The sequence below is a fragment of the Arachis stenosperma genome, chromosome 7, assembly GCF_014773155.1.
Source record: "Arachis stenosperma cultivar V10309 chromosome 7, arast.V10309.gnm1.PFL2, whole genome shotgun sequence".
Taxonomy (NCBI): Eukaryota; Viridiplantae; Streptophyta; class Magnoliopsida; order Fabales; family Fabaceae; genus Arachis; species Arachis stenosperma.
In genome coordinates, this window is record NC_080383.1 from 8988455 (window position 1) to 9014907 (window position 26453).

At 28.8% G+C, this 26453-nt stretch overlaps 2 protein-coding genes across 2 annotated transcripts; both read left to right on the forward strand.

The window, feature by feature from the left end:
* Positions 1 to 10704: 10704 nt before the first annotated feature.
* Positions 10705 to 12119, forward strand: LOC130940559 (cold and drought-regulated protein CORA-like). Its single transcript, XM_057868730.1, has 2 exons — positions 10705 to 10946; positions 11526 to 12119. The coding sequence occupies exons 1-2, from the start codon at positions 10844 to 10846 to the stop codon at positions 11789 to 11791; spliced, it is 369 nt and encodes a 122-aa protein (XP_057724713.1). The 5' UTR covers positions 10705 to 10843; the 3' UTR covers positions 11792 to 12119.
* A 3968-nt stretch (positions 12120 to 16087) lies between these two features.
* On the forward strand, positions 16088 to 17426 carry LOC130940556 (cold and drought-regulated protein CORA-like). Its single transcript, XM_057868728.1, has 2 exons — positions 16088 to 16259; positions 16841 to 17426. Exons 1-2 carry the CDS (start codon positions 16157 to 16159, stop codon positions 17137 to 17139), a joined length of 402 nt encoding a protein of 133 aa, XP_057724711.1. The 5' UTR covers positions 16088 to 16156; the 3' UTR covers positions 17140 to 17426.
* Positions 17427 to 26453: the final 9027 nt, after the last annotated feature.

The window sequence follows — 26453 nt, forward strand, 5'->3', positions numbered from 1 at the left end:
CGTACATTTTGTCTATTACCATTCAAAGATAAGTTTTTTTGAAGAGTATAAGTAGAGAATAAAAATATTAAATAATATAAATAATAGATATATTAAATGTTTAATTTATTAATGTATAAATTATTTTAATATTAAAATTTAGATAAATAATTTAAAAATATAGTATATTTTTATTTTATTAAATCAGTTATCTATCTAACAAACTCTTTTTTGTTTTTTACTTTAAAATTGATGAAAAATGTTGAGAAAGGATAATCACAAACTAGGGTTTCGACTGTACCCTTCGCATTATTAGCGTAAGGGGTATTGCCATTCTTTTTTTGGTCCACTATCGCCACCTTTCTTTTTTTTAACCAATATTTTGAAAACTCGACCGAATTAGTTGATTCAACTGAGTTAACCGAAAACCAGTTATTTAGTCGATCCGATTCATCTATAAAATTGTTCTGTAAAATATTAACAAAAAATTTGGCCGAGTTTCAGCAGGCATCAGTTCTCCTTCAAGTCACTAAACGACGTTGTTTGGTGCTGAAGATAAAAAAAAAACAAAAACAAAAACAAAAGGCTAAAGTGAGGTATGAGTGCAGTCACTTTTCTAATTTTTTCGACCTCCCAACAGTTCCAACCTTAATTTCTTCTCTGCCTACAAAGCAGAAACGTCACCCAAACGAAACAAATGCTGGAGGGAAGTTCTACCGTCACGGGTCAAAACCTCACCGTCGCGAGTCGAAGCCACACCGTTATTGAAGCGTTGCCGTCGTCTTGGTCGTCGACTTGTTGTCGTCACCGTCACTGAAGTGTCGTCGTCTGGCTCTGGCCTTCTGTGCTCTCCTGCGGTGAATACTAATGAGTTCTTCTGTTCTTCATTCTTTTTGAATTTTTGTTTTTGTTATTTTGTTCTTCGGTTGTTATTAACTTTTTCAATCCTTTTGAGTGTTTTGGTTTTTAACTTTTTTCAATTAAATTTTTATTTAGTGATGAATTTAGGATAAATTTAAAGTAGGTTGATATTCTTCAGATGTAAAGCTTTTCTGGATTCTTGTTCTGTTTTTTAATTTTTTTATTTTATTAATTATATGATTAATCATTTTGTACTGTTGAATAAATTCGATGTATATTCAATTTTAGAATTCTGCTCAATGCCAAGCTCACGAAGGTTCTGCTTCTTCCATTTTCTACTTTTTACGCAAATTCAATTCTATCTAACTTAGGATTTTTGCATAATTATAGTGAATTGTTAGTAGTTGCTGTTAAAGATGTGAGTTTAGTTAGTTCTGTTACTCTAGAATTTAACTTCAATTTTTTTTCTTAGAACTGGTTAATTGTAAATTCAGATTCAAATAAAATTAAGTTCATTTCATGAGGTCTCATTAGATGATAAAATTATTGTTAAACTAAAGGATTCAATTCATGATGAAGTTACATTGAGCTTGGTTTGACGGATCGTATAAGGAAGATGAATGTGAAAGGAAACTGAATAGAGAAATTATATTGCATTATGATATTCACTGTGCACAATCGATTATATATGAGAAAAGGAAAAAATCGTCCTAACTACTCAGAGATTTTTAGACCAGAATTAATAATAACAATTCTTTAGTTATAAACTTTTATATTTGAAGTTGTTTATAACGTTTTAATGATAAATTATATATTATTTATTTTGTGAAATTGTTAAATTTTGAATCTTATTAGTTTAAAAATAATTAAATTTAATTTTTTAAAATTATGTATTGAATTTTTTATAATTTTACTCTATATTTAATTAAACCGATTCAATTATAGTTTAACCTCGATTAAACCATTAAATCATTAAACCAATCACTTGATCGATTTGATGACCAGTTCAGTTCTCACAACCTTGCTTTTAACTTTTTTTTTAAATAATTTTATTGAATTGATTAATATTGTTAACGTGCTAGTGTGCTGCCGCCTACCGCAGTACTACCTAACTTCCATGGTATGATTATTTTCTTAATTATTTTTCCGAAATAAGTGAAATAAAATAAATAACTATTAATAATCTTTTTTTCCTAGAGAACAAACGTGTTAGTTTCTATTTCTCAAATTAATTGTTCAGTTTACTTTTTAAATAATTGTTTATTTCAGAAGAAAAGAATATTAGAATTGCTTTTATGTTTTTGAAAAACCATATTTACATCGATCGAAGCTGGTTGTTTACATCTTGGTGAAGAAAATATTATTTCAGTTAAACAAGGAATTAAACGACAATATTTGTTGCTTCCGAAACTTGAAAACTAATTTCCACACTTCAGGAAAATACTAGAATTTCACTAAAGCAAAAAAAAAAAAAAGAATTATCTTTGACCGAAAAAACGCTGTTTTTGACTGTTTGTCCACCTTAAATCAATATCACTTTCAGACTTTCATCGTTTGAAGCTTAAAGTTATAAGGGTGTATTTGTAGAAGGATGTTTTAGCTTTTTAAACGCTTCAATTTTAATGTTTTTTTCTTGTTTTTTCTTATCAGTTTAAATTTTTAAAATGAATAATTTTATGATATACTATCAATAAAATTGCTAAGTACTCTAATTGGTGATAATTCTCGGTCTTAATACTTAGCTTCGAGTCTTCATGCATGGCTTTTATCAATTATTATCATTTCTAACATTTCTTTATTTCTTTGTGATGGTTCTCATGCACGTAGATATATATGTATATATATATGGAGAATGATGTAGCTATAGAGGTTGAAGCAATGCTGGAGAATGCACACCATTTGTTGGAAAAGTCTAGGGGACAGCAGATTTGTTAAAATTTGGCCAGCACTTAGCCAGTAAAACAAAAATGAGTAATTCTTCACCATTAGATGAAATCTCACACCATTAAATACATTATTGATGGCTAATTAATGACTACAACTCACAAAATCTGCTGTCCCCTAACACCCTTCCCATTTGTTACAACTCAAAGCTGCTGTATCTACAAAGTACCCCATAAAATTCGTGAGTCAAACGAAGATGCATACACCTCAATGCTTGTTTCAATTGGCCCCACCATCATGGCAATTCTAGGCTGATAATCATGAAAATCCACAAACAGGTTTATTGTGAACGTTTCATTCGAAGATCTGAGGCATGTTTATTCGATTTGGTGAGTTGCGTTCAACACTTGGAACAAAAAATCTGTACATATTATTCTGAGAAGATCGATCTCACAGCAGATGAGTTGGTGAAGGTGATATTCATAGACTGTTATTTCGTAATTGAGCTTTTCAGCAGAGAAAAGTGAACAAGAAATTATGCTATACATGATTTGTTATTGCTTGAGAATCAAGTTCCTTTGTTTGTTTTTGAGAAGATATACAATTTAGCTTTTGCTTCTCTCTTAAACAAATGGTGCTGATGAATTCCCTTCATTTATGAAGCTTGTTTTTGATATGTTTAAAAATCACAACAAACAAGGAGTGTCACCACCGCCAAATGGTAGAACTATATCACACTTCACTGATCTGCTTAGATGCTTCATCTTGCCACCATCTCAGAATACCTTCATGGAACCATAAAACTGTAGTTTTTGGTAACAGTGCATCTGAGTTAGTTGAAGCAGGAGTGAAGTTCCAAGTATATTAATCAAGTCATGGATGCATACTTGATTTGAAATTTGAGCATGGTATTCTTAAAAGGAAAATACTTATGCAGACAAATTAATTTGATTAAGAAAATGGTGAATTAAATCTTAAATCGGTTTAAATTAATATTATTTTTTATAAAAAATAAGTATAATATTTTTGTTATAAAAAAAATTAAAATATTTTTATTATATATATATACGTATATATATATATATAAATTTTAAAAATTTTAAATTCTAACTCTATGATGACAAAGAAATAAAGAATTAGAATTTAAAATTTTTAAAATTAATATATATAATAGAAATATTTTAGTCATTTTTTATAATAAAAATATTATAATAATTTTTATAAAAATAATTTTAATATAAATTAATTTAAAATTTGATTTATTATTTTTTTAATTAAATTAATTTATTTAACTTAAGTTTAACAAAAATAACTATCAAACTTTAATTACTAAAAAATATTAAAAAAAACGTTTTAAAAATTTTTATTTGAGCGGCTCTTTTTTTAAAATGCCACACGTTTTAGTGGATAATGATGTTGAAGTTTGGTTGAGAAACATTGTGGCTTTAGAGAATTGTCAAGGTGACGTCTTTGGTGGCTCAACAATCAATGTCTTAGCATGGCTAAAGGTTGACTGGCCATTTAAACGATGGTATGTGATAAGTGATGAATTCATTATTATATATTTAAAAGAATGTAGAGGACTATAAATTAAAAAAGTTTACTGTTTAAAAAACTGAAAATTAATTACCTAAAAATGGCTAACCAAAAAATTTATGTATCATGAGCAAAGAGAAACAAAAATTCTTGTAACTTTCTGTTTAAAGAATAATAAAATGTCTAAAAAATAAATCTACTTAAATAAGTGTTAGTTGATAGTTTAAATCATGTCTTATGTATATAGTAATTTATTAGTTAATAATAAATAAATTAGTCATTGATCTATTGAATTAAAAAGTACAATAAAAAAATAAAAAATGTCTAAAAAAATATCTAAAAAAAAGAATACATCATACAAATAATAAACAGGATAATTGAATAATCATGCCGTTCAGGTAATTGTGAAATTGAAACAGACAATAAGAGAGAACTAAATATATCTTATCAAAAAATTTAGCTTCAAATTTTCCAGCTCTATGATCAGTCGTTGTAAGGAGAAGATATTATAAGGAAGAAATAAAAGGAAAAAGTACGTGCTTCTTAATTGAAAATTGGATACTAAAATATAATTACTTGCACAAATGATGTGAATACACAATTTCATATATAACAATAATGAGTGTATGATTGATCTTATGTTCTTACATACTAATAAAAAAGAATGCAATGTATCTCATATCATATAATCACACAGTCCAAACTCTAAGTCATTCCTAATTACTCTCTCCAAACCTTAATTTACAGCATAAATTACACTTAACAAGTAAAACATTAAAAATATAAAAAATTAATCAATTAACTCCAGTTGATAAAACTAAACAGCTATGGTTAAAGCACGAATGTATTGAATTAACACTAAAATCATTGGATATGTCACATGCAAATTAGATCTGATAAATCGGAAAAAAATTAACGAAAAAAAAGAGATAATTTTAAAAAACAAAGCACTAAGAAAGAAGGAGAATTTTGGAGAGAGAAATTAAAAAGTATTGAAAGATAACTCGAGAAAAATTAGAGCTAAACCCAAATATTGCCGTCTTGGCTGAAGATTACTGTGGAAGAGAGGTGATTGCCTTCAAGTTGTTCTAGCACCTGCAAAAAAACAGACAACAACTTTAATTATAAATAAAAAGAAAAATTAAAAGAAGAAGCAATGCAAGAGAAACCTTAGCAGCTCTCGTGAGACGATCTCCACTCTCACCCATAGAAATATTGAGAACGAGCTTTTGCACCTTAATCTCTCTCATTAAATTCGCAAATTTCTTCTTCGAAGCCTGTGAAATTTTTTTGAAAATATATTATATCTAAATTTGATTCTTTTGTCATTTTTTAAACTTTTTTATTAAATTTATTTGTCATTTATATCTTTTAAAATTATTTTCTAGTAATATAAACTTTTGAATATTAATCAATTTAGTAAACAGTAATTTCGTAAGTTGTAAATAATAATAATAATAATAATTTTGTTGTCCTGTGTCTTAAGAATATATTTTAAGAATATAATAAAAAAATTAATTTTTTAATGTATTAAAAATTTAAAAATAATTTAATAAATATACACTAAAATTAATTAATAAAATAATATATATTAAAAATAAATTAAATTATATATAATATACTAATAATTAATTTTAGTAATTAATTTTAATTAGTATACAATTAATATTTTTAACATGTATCTTCATGAAACATAAGATAACAAAATCCAAGCTAGGAAACATAGTAAAAGCTAAGTCAACTGACGATGACTCTCTCACTGCAGAAAGACTTTAAGATGGAGTTAGTATCAGCTAACATGTTGGCCCAGTTAATTAATTAAGAGATCAAATTGATCTGCTAGTTTTTAATTTGGAGTAGAGATATTTGTTTGTACTGTCTATTTGTTGGACTAGCTAGCTAAGGGAGAATTATTTTTAAACACAAATTATGTGAAACTCTCACCATATACAATGATATGGATATTATACCCAAGTATACAGTCTAGTAATCTAGTTTGCTTCTGTTAACAACTTAACATCCATCCACCACTACCTATAAATTTTGGTGTAGCATATAATGCAATACCAGTACCGTACATTTTTTTTTCCTTTTTTGAGTTTTCAGCTTTACATCTTGTTAGTTGTTATTAGTTATTCAAGATATTAATTTTTAAATATTTAAAATAAGAGACCAACAAAGAAAGGAATTATTTATCAGTTAATATTAATTAGTTTTTATTTTTTTAACTCATAATAACATCTAAATAAACATTTAAAATTATGAATAAAAAACATATAAATTAAAATCTCACCAAAAGAACATCGAAAAGTAAAATAAAAATCTGTCAGATTCATTTCAATTTATACATTCAAAATTTAAAATAGAGCAAATCACTATATTAAGCCAAGGAGAAAAAAAAATTACACAAATCCGCCAAACCAAAAATTATTTCATGAATCAACCGATACACATTTCTATATAGTTCGAATTAAGTTGTTTCGAACTTGATTTACATGTAATTCGAATCAACTTGATTCGAATTATACACAAACGCACACACCCACTAATTCGAATCAACCTGATTCGAATTACACACATACAATAATTCGAATCAGGTTGATTCGAATTACACTCTGATTTATTAAAAAAATTAATAATTTATTAAAAAATTTATTAAAAAAATAATAATTTAAAATTAAAAAAATATATTTTATTTCATACATTAAAAAAAAGCTAACAAAATATTTAATTACGAGATTTTTTTAAAATATTAATGAGCTATCAATTCGAATTCCATACAATACTCTTTTGTCCATTTTTAACTGTTCATGAATATTTTTTAATAAATTTTTTTAAATTATATGGTGAGATATTACATTATTCAAATTACACATGAGGAAGTTCGAATCGCTCTGATTCGAATTATATGGCGAGCAATTCAAATTCTATACAATACTCTTCTGCCCATTCTTGATAGCTCATGAATATTTTTTAATAAATTTATTTTAACTATACCACAAAAAAATATTTTATTCTATGTAAAATAATTTAAAAATTGGCTTTAAAAATATTAGAAGTACTATAAAAATTTGTAATGTTCTAATGACTTAGGTAAATACATGCATGTACACAAATTTTAAATAAAATACTCTACATAGTCAATAATAATTTAGAAATTAAAAAAATATTTTATTCCATCCAAAATAATTAAAAAAAATATATTTTATTCTATACAAAATAATTTTAAAAAAAATGGCTTAAAAGATGTTATGAGTACTATAAAGTTTATAATATTCTAGTGATTTAGGTAAATACATGATAAAAATATATTTTTTTTAATTTCTAAATTATTATAGACTATGTAGAGTATTTCTTTAATGTCCTAAGTCATTACAAATGTTTATAATACTCCTAACATCTTTTAAGCCATTTTTAAATTATTTTGCATAGAATAAAATATTTTTTTATGGTATAATTAAAATAAATTTATTAAAAAATATTCATGAGCTATCAAGAATTAGCAGAAGAATATTGTATATAATTCGAATTGCTCACCATATAATTCGAATCAGAGTGATTGAACTTCTCCATGCGTAATTCGAATTATGTAATATCTCACCATATAATTTAAAAAATTTTATTAAAAAATATTCATGAACTATTAAAAATGGACAAAAGAGTATTGTATGGAATTCGAATTGATAGCTCATTAATATTTTAAAAAAATCTCCTAATTAAATATTTTGTTAGCTTTTTTTTAATGTATGAAATAAAATATATTTTTTAATTTTAAATTATTATTTTTTTAATAAATTTTTTAATAAATTATTAATTTTTTTAATAAATCAGGGTGTAATTCGAATAAACCTGATTCGAATTATTGTATGTGTGTAATTCGAATCAAGTTGATTCGAATTAGTGGGTGTATGCGTTTGTGTATAATTCGAATCAAGTTGATTCGAATTACATGTAAATCAAGTTCGAAACAACTTAATTCGAACTATATAGAAATGTGTATCGGTTGATTCATGAAATAATTTTTGGTTTGGCGGATTTGTGTAATTTTTTGCTCTCCTTGGCTTAATATAGTGATTTGCTCTTTAAAATAAAAAATTCAAAACTTATTAAAAATATCTAGAAGTATTTATTGCGAAGCACATAAAACAGATGGGTAAAACGAAAGTTTCAAATTAAACGACAAGAAAGAGTAAGAGAAGAAAAGAGATTAGAGAGAGAAGGGTATGAGAGGAGGAAGAAGAAGAGATCAGAGAGACCATAAGAAGAGAAAGAGGAAGAGAGAATGGCCGAATAAGAGAATACTATAGAAAGAAAGAGGAGTTGAGAGGAAGCTAATAAAAAAGATATTAACCAAAAAATAGTTAGTAATGTTGGCAACAAACCCTACATAATAAGTGTTTATTCTGGGATATTTTTTCTAATATAAAATAAAAAATTAATTGATTTCTAAAACATGATTTTTTAATTTTATTTTTCGAAATATGATTTTTTTTTTTTTTTTTGCATTAAAGGCAAGTTCGCTGCACCCCAACGAACTTCATATAAATTATGAAATTTGTCGCATTCCCGACAAAGTCTATGTCAGATTTTTAAAATAAAAGTATGTCTGTTGGAGAGTGGATTAGAGAACCACAATTTCATTGTCCACTTTTGTTCTCATTGTTGACATTTTTTTTCTACAATGTCAAAGAATTCATTGTTATCCATTTATTACGATGGTAAAATAGTGTATGATGAAAAATGTTCTATCATTTTTAGATCGGGACAACCGATAATTACTTATATGACACTAAAAGTCAACAGTCTAACAGCGTTGAAGAATAAAATATTACATTCCGTCGGATAGCAAGAGGCAAAAAGGGTGAAAAAATTTACTACAAATATATCCGACCGAAGTAGATGGCAGTTTGTTTTATAAAAGGTATATTACAGTTGTCTTGTCTCTGTTGCTAGTATATTTATTAGACCACGGTTGTGAAAAATATTTCTATTGTTTTGAATTAGATATCGTTTACGTGACGAAGAGGACGTACGATTTATAAGGTCGTGGCACAACCGATGAACAAATGTTCATCTGTTAGAATTATTCGTATTTTTCGTTGAGTTGGGTGGCCAAAGATCATTTGTAGATACTGTCGATGCTAGTCTGTTGAGTGGAGCTGTTAGACGAACTATCAGAAGGACGATGGTGGATTTAAATATGCCACCTAAAGGTAGTCAAGAGGAATCTAATGTTGAAGTTCGTAATGCTGACTTGATGGATGACAATGTTAAAAGTCATGAGGGTTCTGCTATTAGCTAGGAATCCGATGATGGATCAGTATGAAGTTAACCCTGATGACGGAGATGATGCTGATGAAGAGATGAACTACTACGGTGACACACAAAATGCTCTGACACAATTTGCCATTTCTCGACCATATGACCGGCCGATCATTTCATTATGTTGAATCTTGATGCAATGACTTCGGATTGGTCATTTACTCCCTCGAAGAGGATCAAAGCAACAAGTTTAAAGTTGGACAACAATTTAAGAACAAGGAAGAAGTGATGTTGGCAGTTAAGTGGTACAACATTAGAAGAGTTGTGGAGTACAAAATAGTAGCGTGACCAGTTGAAGTATAATACACTGTTGTATCCAGGTTTATATAGTTTGCCGAACTCATCCTAGAGTTCGCCGGGGTGCGATGAACTTGTCCTAATTACTAAAAAAAATCGTATTCTAAAAAATAAAACTAAAAAATTTTGTTTCGAAAGCTAAATATTTTTTTATTTTATTTAAGAAAAAAATTAGTTTATTCTAGTGTTTATAATTTTGTGTTTAATTTATTAAAAAATTAATATTTAATTTAAAAATATAAAACTAGTAAATTTTAAAATTTTATATGAATTAACTATTAATTTAATATTAAAAAATTCAAGCGTCAACAAAAAATTTTAAAAAGATATTATTGATAAAAATATTTTTAAAAAATTTAAAAATATGTAAAAAATAATTAATAAATATTATGTTGTTTATAAGTCACAAAAATTTTTATTTTTAACAAAAGTCTTATTTATTTAGTTTAAGTTTTTATAGTAATATTTAAATAAATATTTAAAAAATATATAAAAATTTGGACTAAAATTTAATTTTTAAATTTTTTTTAGAAAATTTAACCAGTTACTATAAAAAATATTAAAAAAAAGTACTTGATATCAAATTGTCAAATTTTAAGAATAAAAGGATATCAAAATCTTAAGTATAAAGTAGTTTTTTAATATTGGGACTACTTGCTCTGATCCGTACCCATCAAGTTGATGAGCAGTTAAAGGCAATTAATGCTTCTTCATTCTCATAGCCAACAAGTTTTTACCATGTGGAGAACAAGGATGCTGAGTTGGAGATTTAAAGAATTTCTCAGGGTTTCCATTAGATAATATCCAATTAATGTTGGATATACTATTCCAACTGCAAAGTTGAAAAGTCCTCCATTCTCCACCACCTTCCACTCCTATATATAGAGCACATTTTCTCACTATTTTTCTCATCCTTCACTACTGAACACATAATACAACTTAATTTGAATTCTAGTACTGAAAAATGGGTTCAAGAGTAGCAATACTCATGCTTGGCCTCTTGGCCATTGTTCTTATCTCTTCAGAAGTGGCTGCTAGAGACTTACTTGAGGCTTCACCGAACAAGGGTAAATTTTTGCTTTCTACATTAATTGTACTTCCCATAAACAATAATATAATAAACAATGGCATTTTTAAAATAATTTTAGTATCAGAATGGCGTACTTAAATAATGCTATTACTAATAAAAAATATTATGTGAATTTATTGAAGTATTTATTACATAATATAAGAATCTTCACTTATTATATTATGTAATCATTAAAAAAATTCAGATCAGTTTTTCAAGAAAAAAAAATAACTGATAAGTCCACACAATATCCTTATTTAGAGATACTATGACTAAAACATGGTATTTTATTAATGTATGTGTTATATATATTTCAATTATTTTAGAGTTTTGTGAGTTATTGGTTCAATAACAATAACTAACTCTCTCAAATACTAATATAAGTGAATACACAATGAACTCTGATTTTCTGCATTTTGTTTTTTGTTGATTTATTTTAATTCATATTAGGTAAAGAAATAAAACTAGCTAGTAAAATCATGCTAAATAGGTTTAGATATTTTTGTCCATTTTCTTTTTTTTTTTAACTCTTTATATAAACACCAATTGAATGATGAATCCATGCATGTGCTTGCAGATGAAGCTGGTACAGAGGCAAATGAAGTGGGTGAGGCCAAGTATGGATATGGTGGTGGTCACTATGGCCACGGCGGTGGAGGCTATGGCCACGGTGGTGGAAGCTATGGCCACGGTGGTGGAGGATACGGCCACGGTGGCGGAGGATACGGCCATGGTGGCGGAGGATACGGCCACGGTGGCGGAGGATACGGTCACGGTGGAGGAGGGCACGGTCACGGTGGAGGAGGGCACGGAGGAGGAGGGCACGGTCCCGGTGGTAACTAAGCGAGTGTTTATTACAAATTATGCTTCAATAATATGTTATTTAAGCATAATATGTAATAAATAATTATTATTATTATAATGGCATTTCAGTGAATAAATGAAGCTCGTGAGATGAGAGAGAGACATATACATGTAGAGAAAGAGAGAAATAGTAGATAGGACTAAAGGCTATTTTTGTCTTTTTCCCTAAATGCTATGATCGATCTTTCTCATGATCTTAGCTTGCCATATTAAGATGTCTTACTCTCTCCACAAGTGGAATGTTGAATGTATATGCATCCTATGTTTCTGTCACAATGAAAATAGTAACCAAAGTTGTTTTCAACTACGTACATTTTGTCTATTACCATTCAAAGATAAGTTTTTTTGAAGAGTACAAGTAGATAATAAAAATATTAAATAATATAAATAATAGATATATTAAATGTTTAATTTATTAATGTATAAATTATTTTAATATTAAAATTTAGATAAATAATTTAAAAATATAGTATATTTTTATTTTATTAAATCAGTTATCTACCTAACAAACTCTTTTTTGTTTTTTACTTCAAAATTGATGAAAAATGTTGAGAAAGGATAATCACAAACTAGGGTTTCGACTGTACCCTTCGCATTATTAGCGTAAGGGGTATTGCCATTTTTTTATCTTCTTTTTTTGGTCTATTATCACCACCTTTTTTTTTTTAACCAATATTTTGAAAACTTGACCGAATTGGTTGATTCAACTGAGTTAACCGAAAATCAGTTATTTAGTCGATCCGATTCATCTATAAAATTGTTCTGTAAAAAATTAACAAAAAATTTGGCCGAGTTTCAGCAGGCATCGGTTCTCCTCTAAGTCACTAAACGATGTTATTTGGTGCTGAAGATAAAAAAAAACAAAAACAAAAGGCTAAAGTGAAGTATGAGTGCAGTCATTTTTCTAATTTCTTCGACCTCTCAACAGTCCCAACCTTATTATATGAACCAAACACTTAAAATTCCCAACCACATGTTACTTGCACAAATGATGTGAATACACAATTTCATATATAATAATAATGAGTGTATGATTGATCTTATGTTCTTACATACTAATAAAAAGGAATGCAATGTATCTCATATCATATAATCACACAGTCCAAACTCTAAGTCATTCCTAATTACTCTATCTAAGCCTTAATTTACAGCATAAATTACACTTAACAAGTAAAACATTAAAAATATGCAAAATCAATCAATTAACTCCAGTTGATAAAACTAAACAGCTATGGTTAAAGCACAAATGTATTGGATTAATACTAAAATCATAGGATATGTCACATGCAAATTAGATCTGATAAATCGAAAAAAAATTAACGAAAAAAAAAGAGATGATTCTGAAAAACAAAGCACTAAGAAAGAAGGAGAATTTTGGAGAGAGAAATTAAAAAGTATTAAAAGATAACCCGAAAAAATAGAGCTAAACTCAAACACTGCCGTCTTAGCTGAAGATTACTGTGAAAGAGAGGTGATTGCCTTCAAGTTGTTCTAGCACCTGCAAAAAAACAGACAACAACTTTAATTATAAATAAAAAGAAAAACTAAAAGAAGAAACAATGCAAGGGGAACCTTAGCAGCTCTCGTGAGACGATCTCCACTCTCACCCACAGGAATATTGAGAACGAGCTTCTGCACCTTAATCTCTCTCATTAAATTCGCAAATTTCTTCTTCGAAGCCTGTAAAAATTTTTTGAAAATATATTATATCTAAATTTGATTCTTTTGTCATTTTTTTAACTTTTTTATTAAATTTATTTGTCATTTATATCTTTTCAAATTATTTTCTAGTAATATAAACTTTTGAATATTAATCAATTTAGTAAACAGTAATTTCGTAAGTTGTAAATAATAATAATAATAATAATTTTGTTGTCCTGTGTCTTAAGAATATATTTTAAGAATATAATAAAAAAATTAATTTTTTAATGTATTAAAAATTTAAAAATAATTTAATAAATATACACTAAAATTAATTAATAAAATAATATATATTAAAAATAAATTAAATTATATATAATATACTAATAATTAATTTTAGTAATTAATTTTAATTAGTATACAATTAATATTTTTAACATGTATCTTCATGAAACATAAGATAACAAAATCCAAAAAATAGTTAGTAATGTTGGCAACAAACCCTACATAATAAGTGTTTATTCTGGGATATTTTTTCTAATATAAAATAAAAAATAATTAATTTCTAAAACATGATTTTTTAATTTTATTTTTCGAAATACGATTTTTTTTTTTGTATTAAGGGTAAGTTCGCTGCACCCCAACGAACTTCATATAAATTATGAAGTTTGTTGCATCCCCGACAAACTCTATGTCAGATTTTTAAAATAAAAGTATGTCTGTTGGAGAGTGGATTAGAGAACCACAATTTCATTGTCCACTTTTGTTTTCATTGTTGACATTTTTTCTCTACAATGTCAAGGAATCCATTGTTATCCATTCATTACGATGGTAAAATAGTGTATGATGAAAAATGTTCTATTATTTTTAGATCGAGACAACCAATAATTACCTATATGACACTGAAAGTCAACAGTCTAATAGCGTTAAAGAATCAGATATTACATCCCGTCGGATAGCAAGAGGCAAAAATGGTGAAAAAATTTACTACAAATATATCCGACTGAAGTGGATGGGCAGTTTGTTTTATAAAAGATATATTACAGTTGTTTTGTCTCTGTTGCTAGTATATTTATTAGACCACGGTTGTGAAAAATATTTCTATTGTTTTGAATTAGGTATCGTTTACGTGACAAAGAGGACGTACGACATATAAGGTCGTGGCACAACCGATGGACAAATGTTCATCTGTTGGAATTATTCGTGTTTTTCGTTGAGTTGGGTGGTCAAACATCATTCGAAGATACTGTCGATGCTAGTCTGTTGAGTGGAGCTGTTAGATGAACTATCAGAAGGACGATGGTGGATCTAAATATGCCACCTAAAGGTAGTCAAGAGGGATCTAATGTTGAAGTTCGTAATGCTGACTTGATGGATGACAATGTTGAAAGCCATGAGAGTTCTGCTATTAGGGATCCAATGATGGATCAGTATGAAGTTAACCCTGATGACGGAGATGATGCTGATGAAGAGATGAACTATTACGGTGACACACAAATTGCTCTGACACAACCTGCTATTTCTCGACCATATGACCGGCTGATCATTTCACTATGTTGAATCTCGATGCAATGACTTTGGATTGGTCATTCATTTACTCCCCCAAAGAGGATCAAAGCAACAAGTTCGAAGTTGGACAACAATTTAAGAACAAGAAAGAAGTGATGTTGGCAGTTAAGCGGTACAACATTAGAAGAGTTGTGGAGTACAAAATAGTAGAGTGACCAATTAAAGTATAATACACTGTTGTATCCAGGTTTATATAGTTTGTCGAACTCATCCTAGAGTTCGCCGGAGTGCGATGAACTTGTCCTAATTACAAAAAAAAATCGCATTCTAAAAAATAAAGCTAAAAAATTTTGTTTCGAAAGCTAAATAATTTTTTATTTTATTTAAGAAAAAAATTAGTTTATTCTAGTTTTTATAATTTTGTGTTTAATTTATTAAAAAATTAATATTTAATTTAAAAATATAAAAGCTAGTAAATTTTAAAATTTTATATGAATTAACTATTAATTTAATATTAAAAAATTTAAGCATCAACAAAAAATTTTAAAAAGATATTATTGATAAAAATATTTTTAAAAAATTTAAAAATATGTAAAAATAATTCTTATTATATTTTTTTATAAGTCACAAAAAATTTTATTTTTAACAAAAGTCTTATTTATTTTGTTTAAATTTTTATAGTAATATTTGAATAAATATTTAAAAAATATATAAAAATTTAGACTAAAATTTAATTTTTAAATTTTTTTTTAGAAAATTTAACCAGTTATTATAAAAAATATTTTTAAAAAAAAGTACTTGATATCAAATTGTCAAATTTTAAGAATAAAATTATATCAAAATCTTAAGTATAAAGTAGTTTTTTAATATTGGGACTACTTGCTCTGATCCGTACCCATCAAGTTGATGAGCAGTTAAAAGGCAATTAATGCTTCTTCATTTTCATAGCCAACAAGTTTTTACCATGTGGAGAACAAGGAAGCTGAGTTGGAGATTTAAAGAATTTCTCAGGGTTTCCATTAGATAATATCCAATTAATGTTGGATACACTATTCCATCTGCAAAGTTGAAAAGTCCTCCATTCTCCACCACCTTCCACTCCTATATATAGAGCACAATTTCTAACTATTTTTCTCATCCTTCACTACTGAACACATAATACAACTTAATTAATTTGAATTCTAGTACTGAAAAATGGGTTCAAGAGTAGCAATACTCATGCTTGGCCTCTTGGCCATTGTTCTTATCTCTTCAGAAGTGGCTGCTAGAGACTTACCCGAGGCTTCACCTAACAAGGGTAAATTTTTGCTTTCTACATTAATTGTACTTCCCATAAACAATAATATAATAAACAATGGCATTTTTTAAATAATTTTAGTATCAGAATGGCGTACTTAAATAATGATATTACTAATAAAAAATATTATGTGAATTTATTGAAGTATTTATTACATAATATAAGAATCTTTACTTATTATATTATGTAATCATTAAAAAATTTCAGATCAGTTTTTCAAGAAAAAAAAATAACTGATAAGTCCACACAATATCCTTATTTAGAGATACTATGACTAAAACATGGTATTTTATTAATGTAGGTGTTATATATATTTCAATTATTTTAGAGTTTTGTGAGTTATTGGTTCAATAACAATTAACTAACTCTCTCAAATACTAATATAAGTGAATACACAATGAACTCTGATTTTCTGCATTTTGTTTTTTGTTGATTTATTTTAATTCATATTAGGTAAAGAAATAAAACTAGCTAGTAAAATCATGCTAAATAGGTTTAGATATTTTTGTCCATTTTCTTTTTTTTTTTTAACTCTTTATATAAACACCAATTGAATGATGAATCCATGCATGTGCTTGCAGATGAAGCTGGTACAGAGGCAAATGAAGTGGGTGAGGCCAAGTATGGATACGGTGGTGGTAACTATGGCCACGGTGGTGGTAACTATGGCCACGGCGGTGGAAGCTATGGCCATGGTGGGGGAGGATATGGCCACGGTGGCGGAGGATACGGCCACGGTGGCGGAGGATACGGTCACGGTGGAGGAGGACACGGAGGAGGAGGATATTGCCGTTACGGTTGCTGCGGCAGCGGATACGGTGGGCGGTGCAAGTGCTGCTCTTACGCCGGTGAAGCTGCTGAAGCTGAACCTCACAACTAAGCGAGTGTTTATTACATATTATGCTTCAATAATATGTAATAAATAATTATTATTATAATGGCATTTCAGTGAATAAATGAAGCTCGTGAGATGAGAGAGAGACATATACATGTAGAGAAAGAGAGAAATAGTAGATAGGACTAAAGGCTATTTTTGTCTTTTTCCCTAAATGCTATGATCGATCTTTCTCATGATCTTAGCTTGCCTTACTCTCTCCACGAGTGGAATGTTTTGAATGTATGTATATGCATCCTATGTTTCTGTCATAATGAAAATAGTAACCAAAGTTGTTCTCAACTACGTACATTTTGTCTATTACCATTTAGAGATAAGCTTTTTTTTGAAAAATATAGGTAAACAATAAAAATACTAACCAATATAAATAAAGGATATATCGGAGGTTTAATTCTTTAAGTGTGCGAATAATTATCCTAATATTAAGATTTAAGTGAGTAATTTGAGAGATGTAGTATATTTTTATTTTAGGGATCGAAGAGTTACTTAGATAAAAACGTCTAAAATGTCTTTTTGTAAAGATTTTTTTTAATTAAAATTTAACATATATAATCAATTAAATTATGTTATTTTTGTCAAAATTAGGCTAAACAAATTAATTTAACTGAAAAAATGGTAAATCAAATCTTAAACTAGTCTAAATTAATATTATTTTTTTATAAAAAATGACTACAATATCCTTATTATAGAAAATAATTAAAATATTCTTAATATATATATATATATATATATATATATTAATTTTAAAAATTCTAAATCTTAATCCTACTATAGAAAAATAAAAGACTAAAATTTAGAATTCCCAAAATTAATATATATAATAGAAGTATTTTACTCATTTTTTATAATAGGATATTGTAGTCATTTTCTATAAAAAAATAATATAAATTTAGATCCATTCAAGATTTAATTTACCATTTTTCGATCAAATCAATTTATCTAGCCTAATTTTGACAAAAATAACACGATTTAATCGATTATATGTGTTAAATTTTAATTATTAAAAAATATTTTTATAAAAAGACGTTTTCAGCGTCTTTATCTGAGTGACTCCTTTATTTTATTAGACCAATTTTAAAGTTCATTGTTCACATTATTCACAAAAATCATTATCTAACTAATAATTTTTTTTTTACTTCAAAATTGATGAAAAATGTTGAGAAGGGGTAGTCACGAACTAGGGTTCCGACTGTACCCTTCGCATTATTAGCGGAAGGATATTGCCATTTCGTGCTGCTTTTTTTTTTCTCCCTTTGGTCCACTATCACCGCCTTTCTTTCCTTTTAACTTTTTTTTTTAAATAATTTTATTGAATTGATTAATGTGAACGTGCTAGTGTGCTGCCGCCTACCGCAGTATTACCTAACTTCCATGGTTTGATTATTTTCTTAATTATTTGTACGAAATAAATAAAATAAAATAAATAACTATTAATAATTTTTTTTCGTAGAGAACAAACGTGTTAGTTTCTATTTCTCAAATTAATTGTTCATTTTACTTTTTAAATAATTGTTTATTTCAGAAGAAAAGAATATTAGAATTCCTTTTATTTTTTTGAAAAATCATATTTACATCGATCGAAGCTGGTTGTTTACATCTTGGTGAATAAAATATTATTTCAGTTAAACAAAAAATTAAACGACAATATTTGTTGCTTCCGAAACTTGAAAACTAATTTCCACACTTCAGGAGAATACTAGAATTTCAGTAAAGCAAAAGAAAAAAAGAATTATCTTTGACCCCAAAAAAACGCTGTTTTTGACTGTTTGTCCACCTTAAATCAATATTACTTTCAGATTTTCATCCTTTGAAGCTTAAAATTATAAGGTGTATTTGACAAATACGTTGGAATGAGAGAAGGATGTTTCAGCTTTTTAAACGCTTCAATTTTAATGTTTTTTTTGTTTTTTTTTTATCAGTTTAAATTTTTAAAATGAATAATTTTATGATATACTATCAATAAAATTGCTAAGTACTCTAGTTGGTGATAATTCTCTGTCTTAATACTTAGCTTCGAGTCTTCATGCATGGCTTTCATCAATTATTATCATTTCTAACATTTCTTTGTTTCTTTGTGATGGTTCTCATGCACGTAGATATATATGTATATATATATATATATGGAGAATGATGTAGCTATAGAGGTTGAAGCAATGCTGAGAACGCACACCATTTGTTACAACTCAAAGCTTCTGTATCTACAAAGTACCCCATAAAATTCGTGAGTCAAACGAAGATGCATACACCCCAATGCTTGTTTCAATTGGCCCCCTCCATCATGGCAATTCTAGGCTGGTAATCATGAAAGTCCACAAACAGGTTTATTGTGAACGTTTCATTCAAAGATCGGAGACATGTTTATTCGATTTGGTGAGTTGCGTTAAACACTTGGAACCAAAAATCTGTACATGTTATTTTGAAAAGATCGATCTCACAGCAAATGAGTTGGTGAAGGTGATATTCATAGACTGTTGTTTCGTAATTGAGCTTTTCAGCAGAGAAAAGTGAACAAGGAATGATGCTATACATATTTGTTATTGCCAATTCTCTCTTAAACAATGGTGCTGATGAATTCCCTTTATTTATGAAGCTTGTTTTTTATATGTTTAAAAATCACGACAACAAGGAGTGTCACCACCACCAAATGGTAGAACTATATCACACTTCACTGATCTGCTTAGATGCTTCATCTTGCCACCATCTCATACAATACCTTCAAGGAACCATAAAACTGTAGTTCTTGGTAACAGTGCATCTGAGTTAGTTGAAGCAGGAGCGAAGTTCCAAGTATATTAATCAAGTCATGGATGCATACTTGATTTGAAATTTGAGCATGGTATTCTTAAAAGGAAAATACTTAGATAAATAAGTTTAAAATGTTTTTTTTTAAAAGATGTTTTTTAATAATTAAAATGTAACACATATAATCGATTAAATCGTGTTATTTTTGTTAAAATTAGGTCAGACAAATTAATTTGACTCAAAAAATGGTGAATTAAATCTTGAATCAGTCTAAATTAATATTATTTTTTATAAAAAATAACTACAATATCTTTACTATAAAAAAGATTAAAATACTCTTATTTTATATATATATATATATATATATATATATATTTTAAAAATTCTAAATTCTAACTCGACAGAAAAATAAAGAATTAAAATTTAAAATTTTTAAAATTCGTATATATAATAATAATATTTTAATCATTTTTTATAATAAAAATATTGTAGTAATTTTTTATAAATTAAAAAATAATTTTAATTCAGATCAATTTAAGATTTAATTTATTATTTTTTTAATTAAATTAATTTATTTGACTTAATTTTAATAAAAATAATTGTTAAATTTTAATTATTAAAATATATTTTTTTAAGAAAATGTTCTAGAAGTTTTTATTTGAGTGGCTCTTTTCAAAAAAATGCCACACGTTTTGGTGGATAATGATGCTGAAGTTTGGTTGAGGAACATTGTGGCTTTAGAGAATTGTCTAGGTGATGTCTTTGGTGGCTCAACAATCAATGGCTTAGCATGGCTAAAGGTTGACTGGCCATTTAAACGATGACATATGGTAAGTGAATTCATTATTATATATTTAAAAGAATGTAGAGGACTATAAATTAAAAAAGTTTACTGTTTAAAAAACTGAAAATTAATTACCTAAAAATGGCTAACCAAAAAATTTATGTATCATGAACAAAGAGAAACAAAAATTCTTGTAACTTTCTGTTTAAAGAACAATAAAATATCTAAAAATAATAAATTTACTTAAATAAATGTTAGTTGATGGTTTAAATTTTTTTTATGTATGTAATAATTCATTAGTCAGTAATAAATAGATTAGTTATTGATTTATCAAATTAAAAAGTATAATAAAAAAATAAAAAATGTCTAAGAAAACAAAAAAAATGTCTAAAAAAAGGAATACATCATACAAATAATAAGCAGGATAATTGGATAATCATGTCGTTAAAGTCATTATAGAACTAAAACAGACAATAATTAAGAGAGAGAACTAAATATACCTTATCAAAGAATTTGGCTTCAAATTTCCCAGCTCTATGATCAGTAGTTGTAAGGAGGAGATATTATAAGGAGGAAATAAAAGGAAAAAGTATGTGCGCCTTAGTTGAAAATTTAATATTAAAATATACTGTTAAAAAAAAGAATTTCTAAATCAAATATTGTACTTTTTATTGAGTTTAATTTTATTGTTCAATTTATGTGAAAAAAAAAACAAATGCAGAAATAATGTAAAAATAAGCTGATAAAAAAATAGAAAGTATAATTTATATTAAGCAATTAAAATTAAAAAGAACATAAGAGAATGGTTTTAATATAACATCAATCTCAAACTATGAACAATATTGATTATTATGCAAAACCAGAATTTAAGACTAAGCTAAAAATAAAAAATTAGGACTTCAAAATAAAAAACTTCACTCCACAATCCTATAAAATAAAAACTAGAAGAAAATTGCTAAATTAGAAACACCATGATCCTCTCAAATCCAAGAAAGGTTAACCATCAATTTGCCATTAGGAAGCCACTCAAAATCTACATCAGAACCATTCACTTGGAACTTCTTTGGAGGTTCACTTGAGTAAGCCAAAAATTGGCCATCATCCTTAACCTTGAGCTTAACAACACCCTCAATATATTCCACTTCTTGAATTACACCTTCATTATTGAGCATATATTTGTTAGTCCTATTGGTGCAAATTTGATGCTGTCAGATAGCACTCATTCCAAATTTGTTATTACTCCCGTTTTCTTAATGAAATGCCCAAAAGAAATTTTTGATGAGGGTGAAAAAAATGCATGTTTTATTCCAACTAGACAGAATCAACTTGCTTTACTTGTAATCAAGCATTTCTTATAAATAGTGCACAAATTCAAAATTGCAGAAGTGCACAAATTCAAAAGATAATGAGCCAAATTGAAAATAAGGTAATTTTATGATAGCAATAATTTTTTAATTTAAATAGTTGAATTATATAATAGTGAATAGTAAATAGTAGAATGTGAATTATATAATACTGGAATTACATAAATAGTTGTATTTTATGATAGTAGAAATTTTCTCAGACTTAAACTGCACTACACAAAACTAACCAAGAACAGAACAACTAAAACTATTTCAGATCTGCAAGGATCAGTTGACTTGTTTTATGAACCAAACACTTGAAATCCCCTGCCACATGTTACTTGCACAAGTGATGTGAATACACAATTTCATATATAACAATAATGAGTGTATGATTGATCTTATGTTATTACATACTAATAAAAAGGAATGCAATGCATCTAATATCAGATAATCACACAGTCCAAACTCTAAGTCATTCCTAATTACTCTCTCCAAACTTTAATTTACAGCATAAATTACACTTAACAAGTAAAATATTAAGAATCTAAAAAATTAATCAATTAACTATAGTTGATAAAACTAAACAGCTATGGTTAAAGCATGAATGTATTGAATTAACACAAAAACCATAGAATATATCACATGCAAATTAGATCTGATAAATCGGAAGAAAATTAACGGAAAAAAAAGAATGAAATGATTCTAAAAAACAAAGCACTAAGAAAGAAGGAGAGTTTTGGAGAGAGAAATTGAGAAGTATTAAAAGATAACCTGAGAAAAATTATAGCTAAATCCAAACACTGTCGTCTTGACTAAGGATTTCTGTGGAAGAGAGGTGATTGCCTTCAAGTTGTTCTAGCACCTGCAAAAAAACAGACAACAACTTTAATTATAAATAAAAAGAAAAACTAAAAGAAGAAGCAATGCAAGGCAAACCTTAGCAGCTCTCGTGAGACAATCTCCACTGTCACCCACAGGGATATTGAGAACGAGCTTCTGCACCTTAATCTCTCTCATTGGATTCGCAAATTTTTTCTCTGAATCCTGTTCTCATTTTCACTCCAAATCTGTAAGACCCAAAACTTTTGAAAAAGGGCTATTATGAGCTAATTTTAAATTTAGTATTTTTGTAACATTAATTTCAAAAATTTCTTTATTAAGAAAAAGTTAAAGCTAGTTTCGATTAATTGTATTTGAAATAAATTGATACTTATTATCTAATTTTACAATTATTGGATTATTTTCTATATTCGAACTATAAAGTTTGTAGTTGTGAAATAATAAAGATTTTATATGATTTTGATTAAATAAGTAATATTTTAAATAGTAATACTGCTATTTTGGAAAATGAAGAAATTAAGTATATTATTTCTAATTATTTAATTTGGACATTTTATTGAAAATAATTTGTAAAATTGAGGAGCAAATAGTATTTTCTATATACAATTAGTGTTGAATTTAATTTGAGTTTCAATTACTATATTATTCTCAATTTTATGTGAAATTACTAAAATTCCCTTAACCCTAATTTTTGAAAAATGAAACTCTATCCCTGAAAACTCTAACTCAACCCGTTTCACTCACACCCAATTCCCTAATGCTATAGCAGTAGTAGCTGCTGGCCCTTTCTACCATAGACACATGCACACGCGGAGACAACAAGGGAAAGAAAGAAAGAAAACAAACGAAGGGAAAGAAGGGGGAACATGGAAGGGAGATCCGAGAGGGGAGGACTGCGATGCAACCGCCGAGCTCGTCACCATGCTGATCGCCTTCCTCGCCGCCAGTGCTGTCATGGTCACCCTCGATGGAGGAGAGAGGGAAGAGCGCTCGTGAGGAGCTACTGCCGAAGCCACCGCGCATTGCTGCTGCAGCCTAACCGCGTCGTCGCCAACCGTGAAGCTTCCACCAATTTGTCACGCGAGGAGCCGTGACGTTGCCGATCATCCTTGCACAGCGTCAGAGGCAGAACCGCGACCTTAAGAGAGCGCGAGCCATAGCCATTGATGGAGAAGGAGGAGCGCGTGCGGAGAAGGTGAAGCCGCCACTGTCGCCGGCACCTCCAGCCCGCGTCACTGCCGAACGCGCCGTGACCTCCACCGTCGCCAATCTGGTTTGCTCTGTTGCCAGAGAAGGGAGCTGCATCTCTGTGATTTTAACCTCCGAGGATGGTCCTGTGACTTCCGGGATCATCGCCGAAGCTCTGTGCTGAGTTTCTGCCACTTGAGACCCTGCTGCTGTTGTCGGAAAAGTATGCCGGTAAGGGTTTCAAACTTGGTTTTCTCTTTTTGTGAGATTATGGTAGTCTTATTGTCGCGGCATGTTGGTTTTATCCATTATCGCTGGAATCCGGTCGCCGCCTGCTCTGGAGGTGGCAGCCGGGACTACCGCCAAACCGGTTCAGAGACCGTTGCTATTTTGTTTTCGTATTATAGTAAGTATTTTACGTTTTGAAAACCTCCGCGTTAATGTTTTGTTATGTATATTAAGGTCTTTGTGGTACTAATGTGTTAGGAATTAGTAACCGAGCCTACATGTACTGTGTGAGGCTGTTTCTGCTATCTGGAAAGCAAGCGGAGGCTTCAGTTGTCGCGAATTTCGTGCTGAGCGGAAAGAGTTCAATTGACACGCTTGGGTTATGGTTTTGCGACTTTGAGGTAGGGGCGCTTTCCGAAAACTATATTTTATATATTGGAATTATTACATATGGATACTGACGTGAGACAATGTGTATTTGGTGGTTGTAGCAGCCTTATGTATTATTTGATTGTCTCGAATGATTATGAATGTTTGTTTGGCTGAATTATTGTGCGGATTGTGAAATAGAATGTTTTTGAAGTTGATTCTTTAAAGATTTGAAATTTGAGTTTAATCCATTGGGGATTGATTTGAATTGAGTTGACTTTCTTGATAATGTAAAAGATAGAATACTCTTTGAAATTCAGCCTGGTTTGCTTTAATTGATTTGGTTTTGATAAATGATTTAATTTGTTGTTGAACCGACTCTTTAAAGCTTTGGAAATGAGTTTAATTAGTTGATAACGATTTGATTTTTAAACGGTTCCTTGAAATATGAAAATGAGATGACTGATGGATTTAGTTTGCTTTTGAACTGAATTTTAGATCTGGACTGTTGAAAAGGTTTGAGGAATGGTTTAGTTGGGACCCGAACCGGGTGACAAAATCCAAGTTTTAGGGGAGGTGTTGCCGAAATTTCTATAAAATCTGAGTCTTTATTAAAATATTGTCTGGAAAGATGAGGAGTTAAAGACTTCTACTATTTTATTTGAATTATCAAGAAAAGGATGATTCATGATTTTGAAATGAATTATTAAAGAGAAAATTTTGATTTAGTCTTGCTTCTTAAGAAAAGCATTGTATCTCTTTTGGGAGAAAGTTATTTAGATGAAATTTATGTTTTAAAGCTGTTTTAAATGTGACATGGGCTATGCCCTTGAATTTGACTTGAGGGTTTCAATTAGAGGAGTTTTCAGTGACTTTGAAAGAACCTGAACATCTATTAACAAGTTTTATTTTAAAATGTTTTGGGAAAGGTTTTAAGTACTCTTTGAATTCTGAATTTTTGCAAGGCTAAAACAATTTTGAACAGTTGAAACGCTTTAGAATTTATCATGGGGTTGAAGCTATTTTTGCCAAAGTAAAGGAAACGGCTTTGAAAGAAGTAAATGATTACGTGAATCAGTTTGGTTTAGATCCTATTTTATTACTCAAATCAGACAGCCAAGGTTTTAATGATTGGAATTTGACGGAATGAGTTATGTTATTCTCCCCAAAAGACTTGAGAATCTGCCGAAGGACTTTTGTTATACAATCCCGTTGTTGGATGTATGATTTTGAATATTTCAGAATAAATAGTTAACTTGCCATGGTTTTGGAAGTTTTGGAAATATGATGCCGAGAGTGGCTTTGTTTTAAAAAGGGGAACTTACTTTGAATAAAAGGGGCGTATGAGCCTGAGATGAATTGAGAAACGTGATCTTTAAAGCCAAGGCTGAAAAGAGTTGAAATTTGATTTCAAAGTGAAATAAATGGAGAAAAAGTGATTTATGGCTTAAATGCCGATTTTACGAATTTGATGATGTTGAACGGTGGAAGTGTTATTTTGTTATGAGCCGGAATGGCGGTGTATGCTATTGAATTATGGCTGATTGCCGAATGAGTTATGAGCCGTATGGCTAATTATGAATTATGAATTTAAGTCAAAAGGCTGTGTTTATTGATAAATTGGCTAGTTCTGGATTGAACCGTGGGCCGGATGGCTGAGTTATTACCGAGTTACGGCGGAGCCATTGTTGATTATGGCCGATTGTAAATGCATATATGCTAATGAATAAAATGTGAATGTTGCACTTCCACTATCAGAGGCATGAGTTTTCCTGGAAGAAAGCAGTGGCTAGCCACCACAT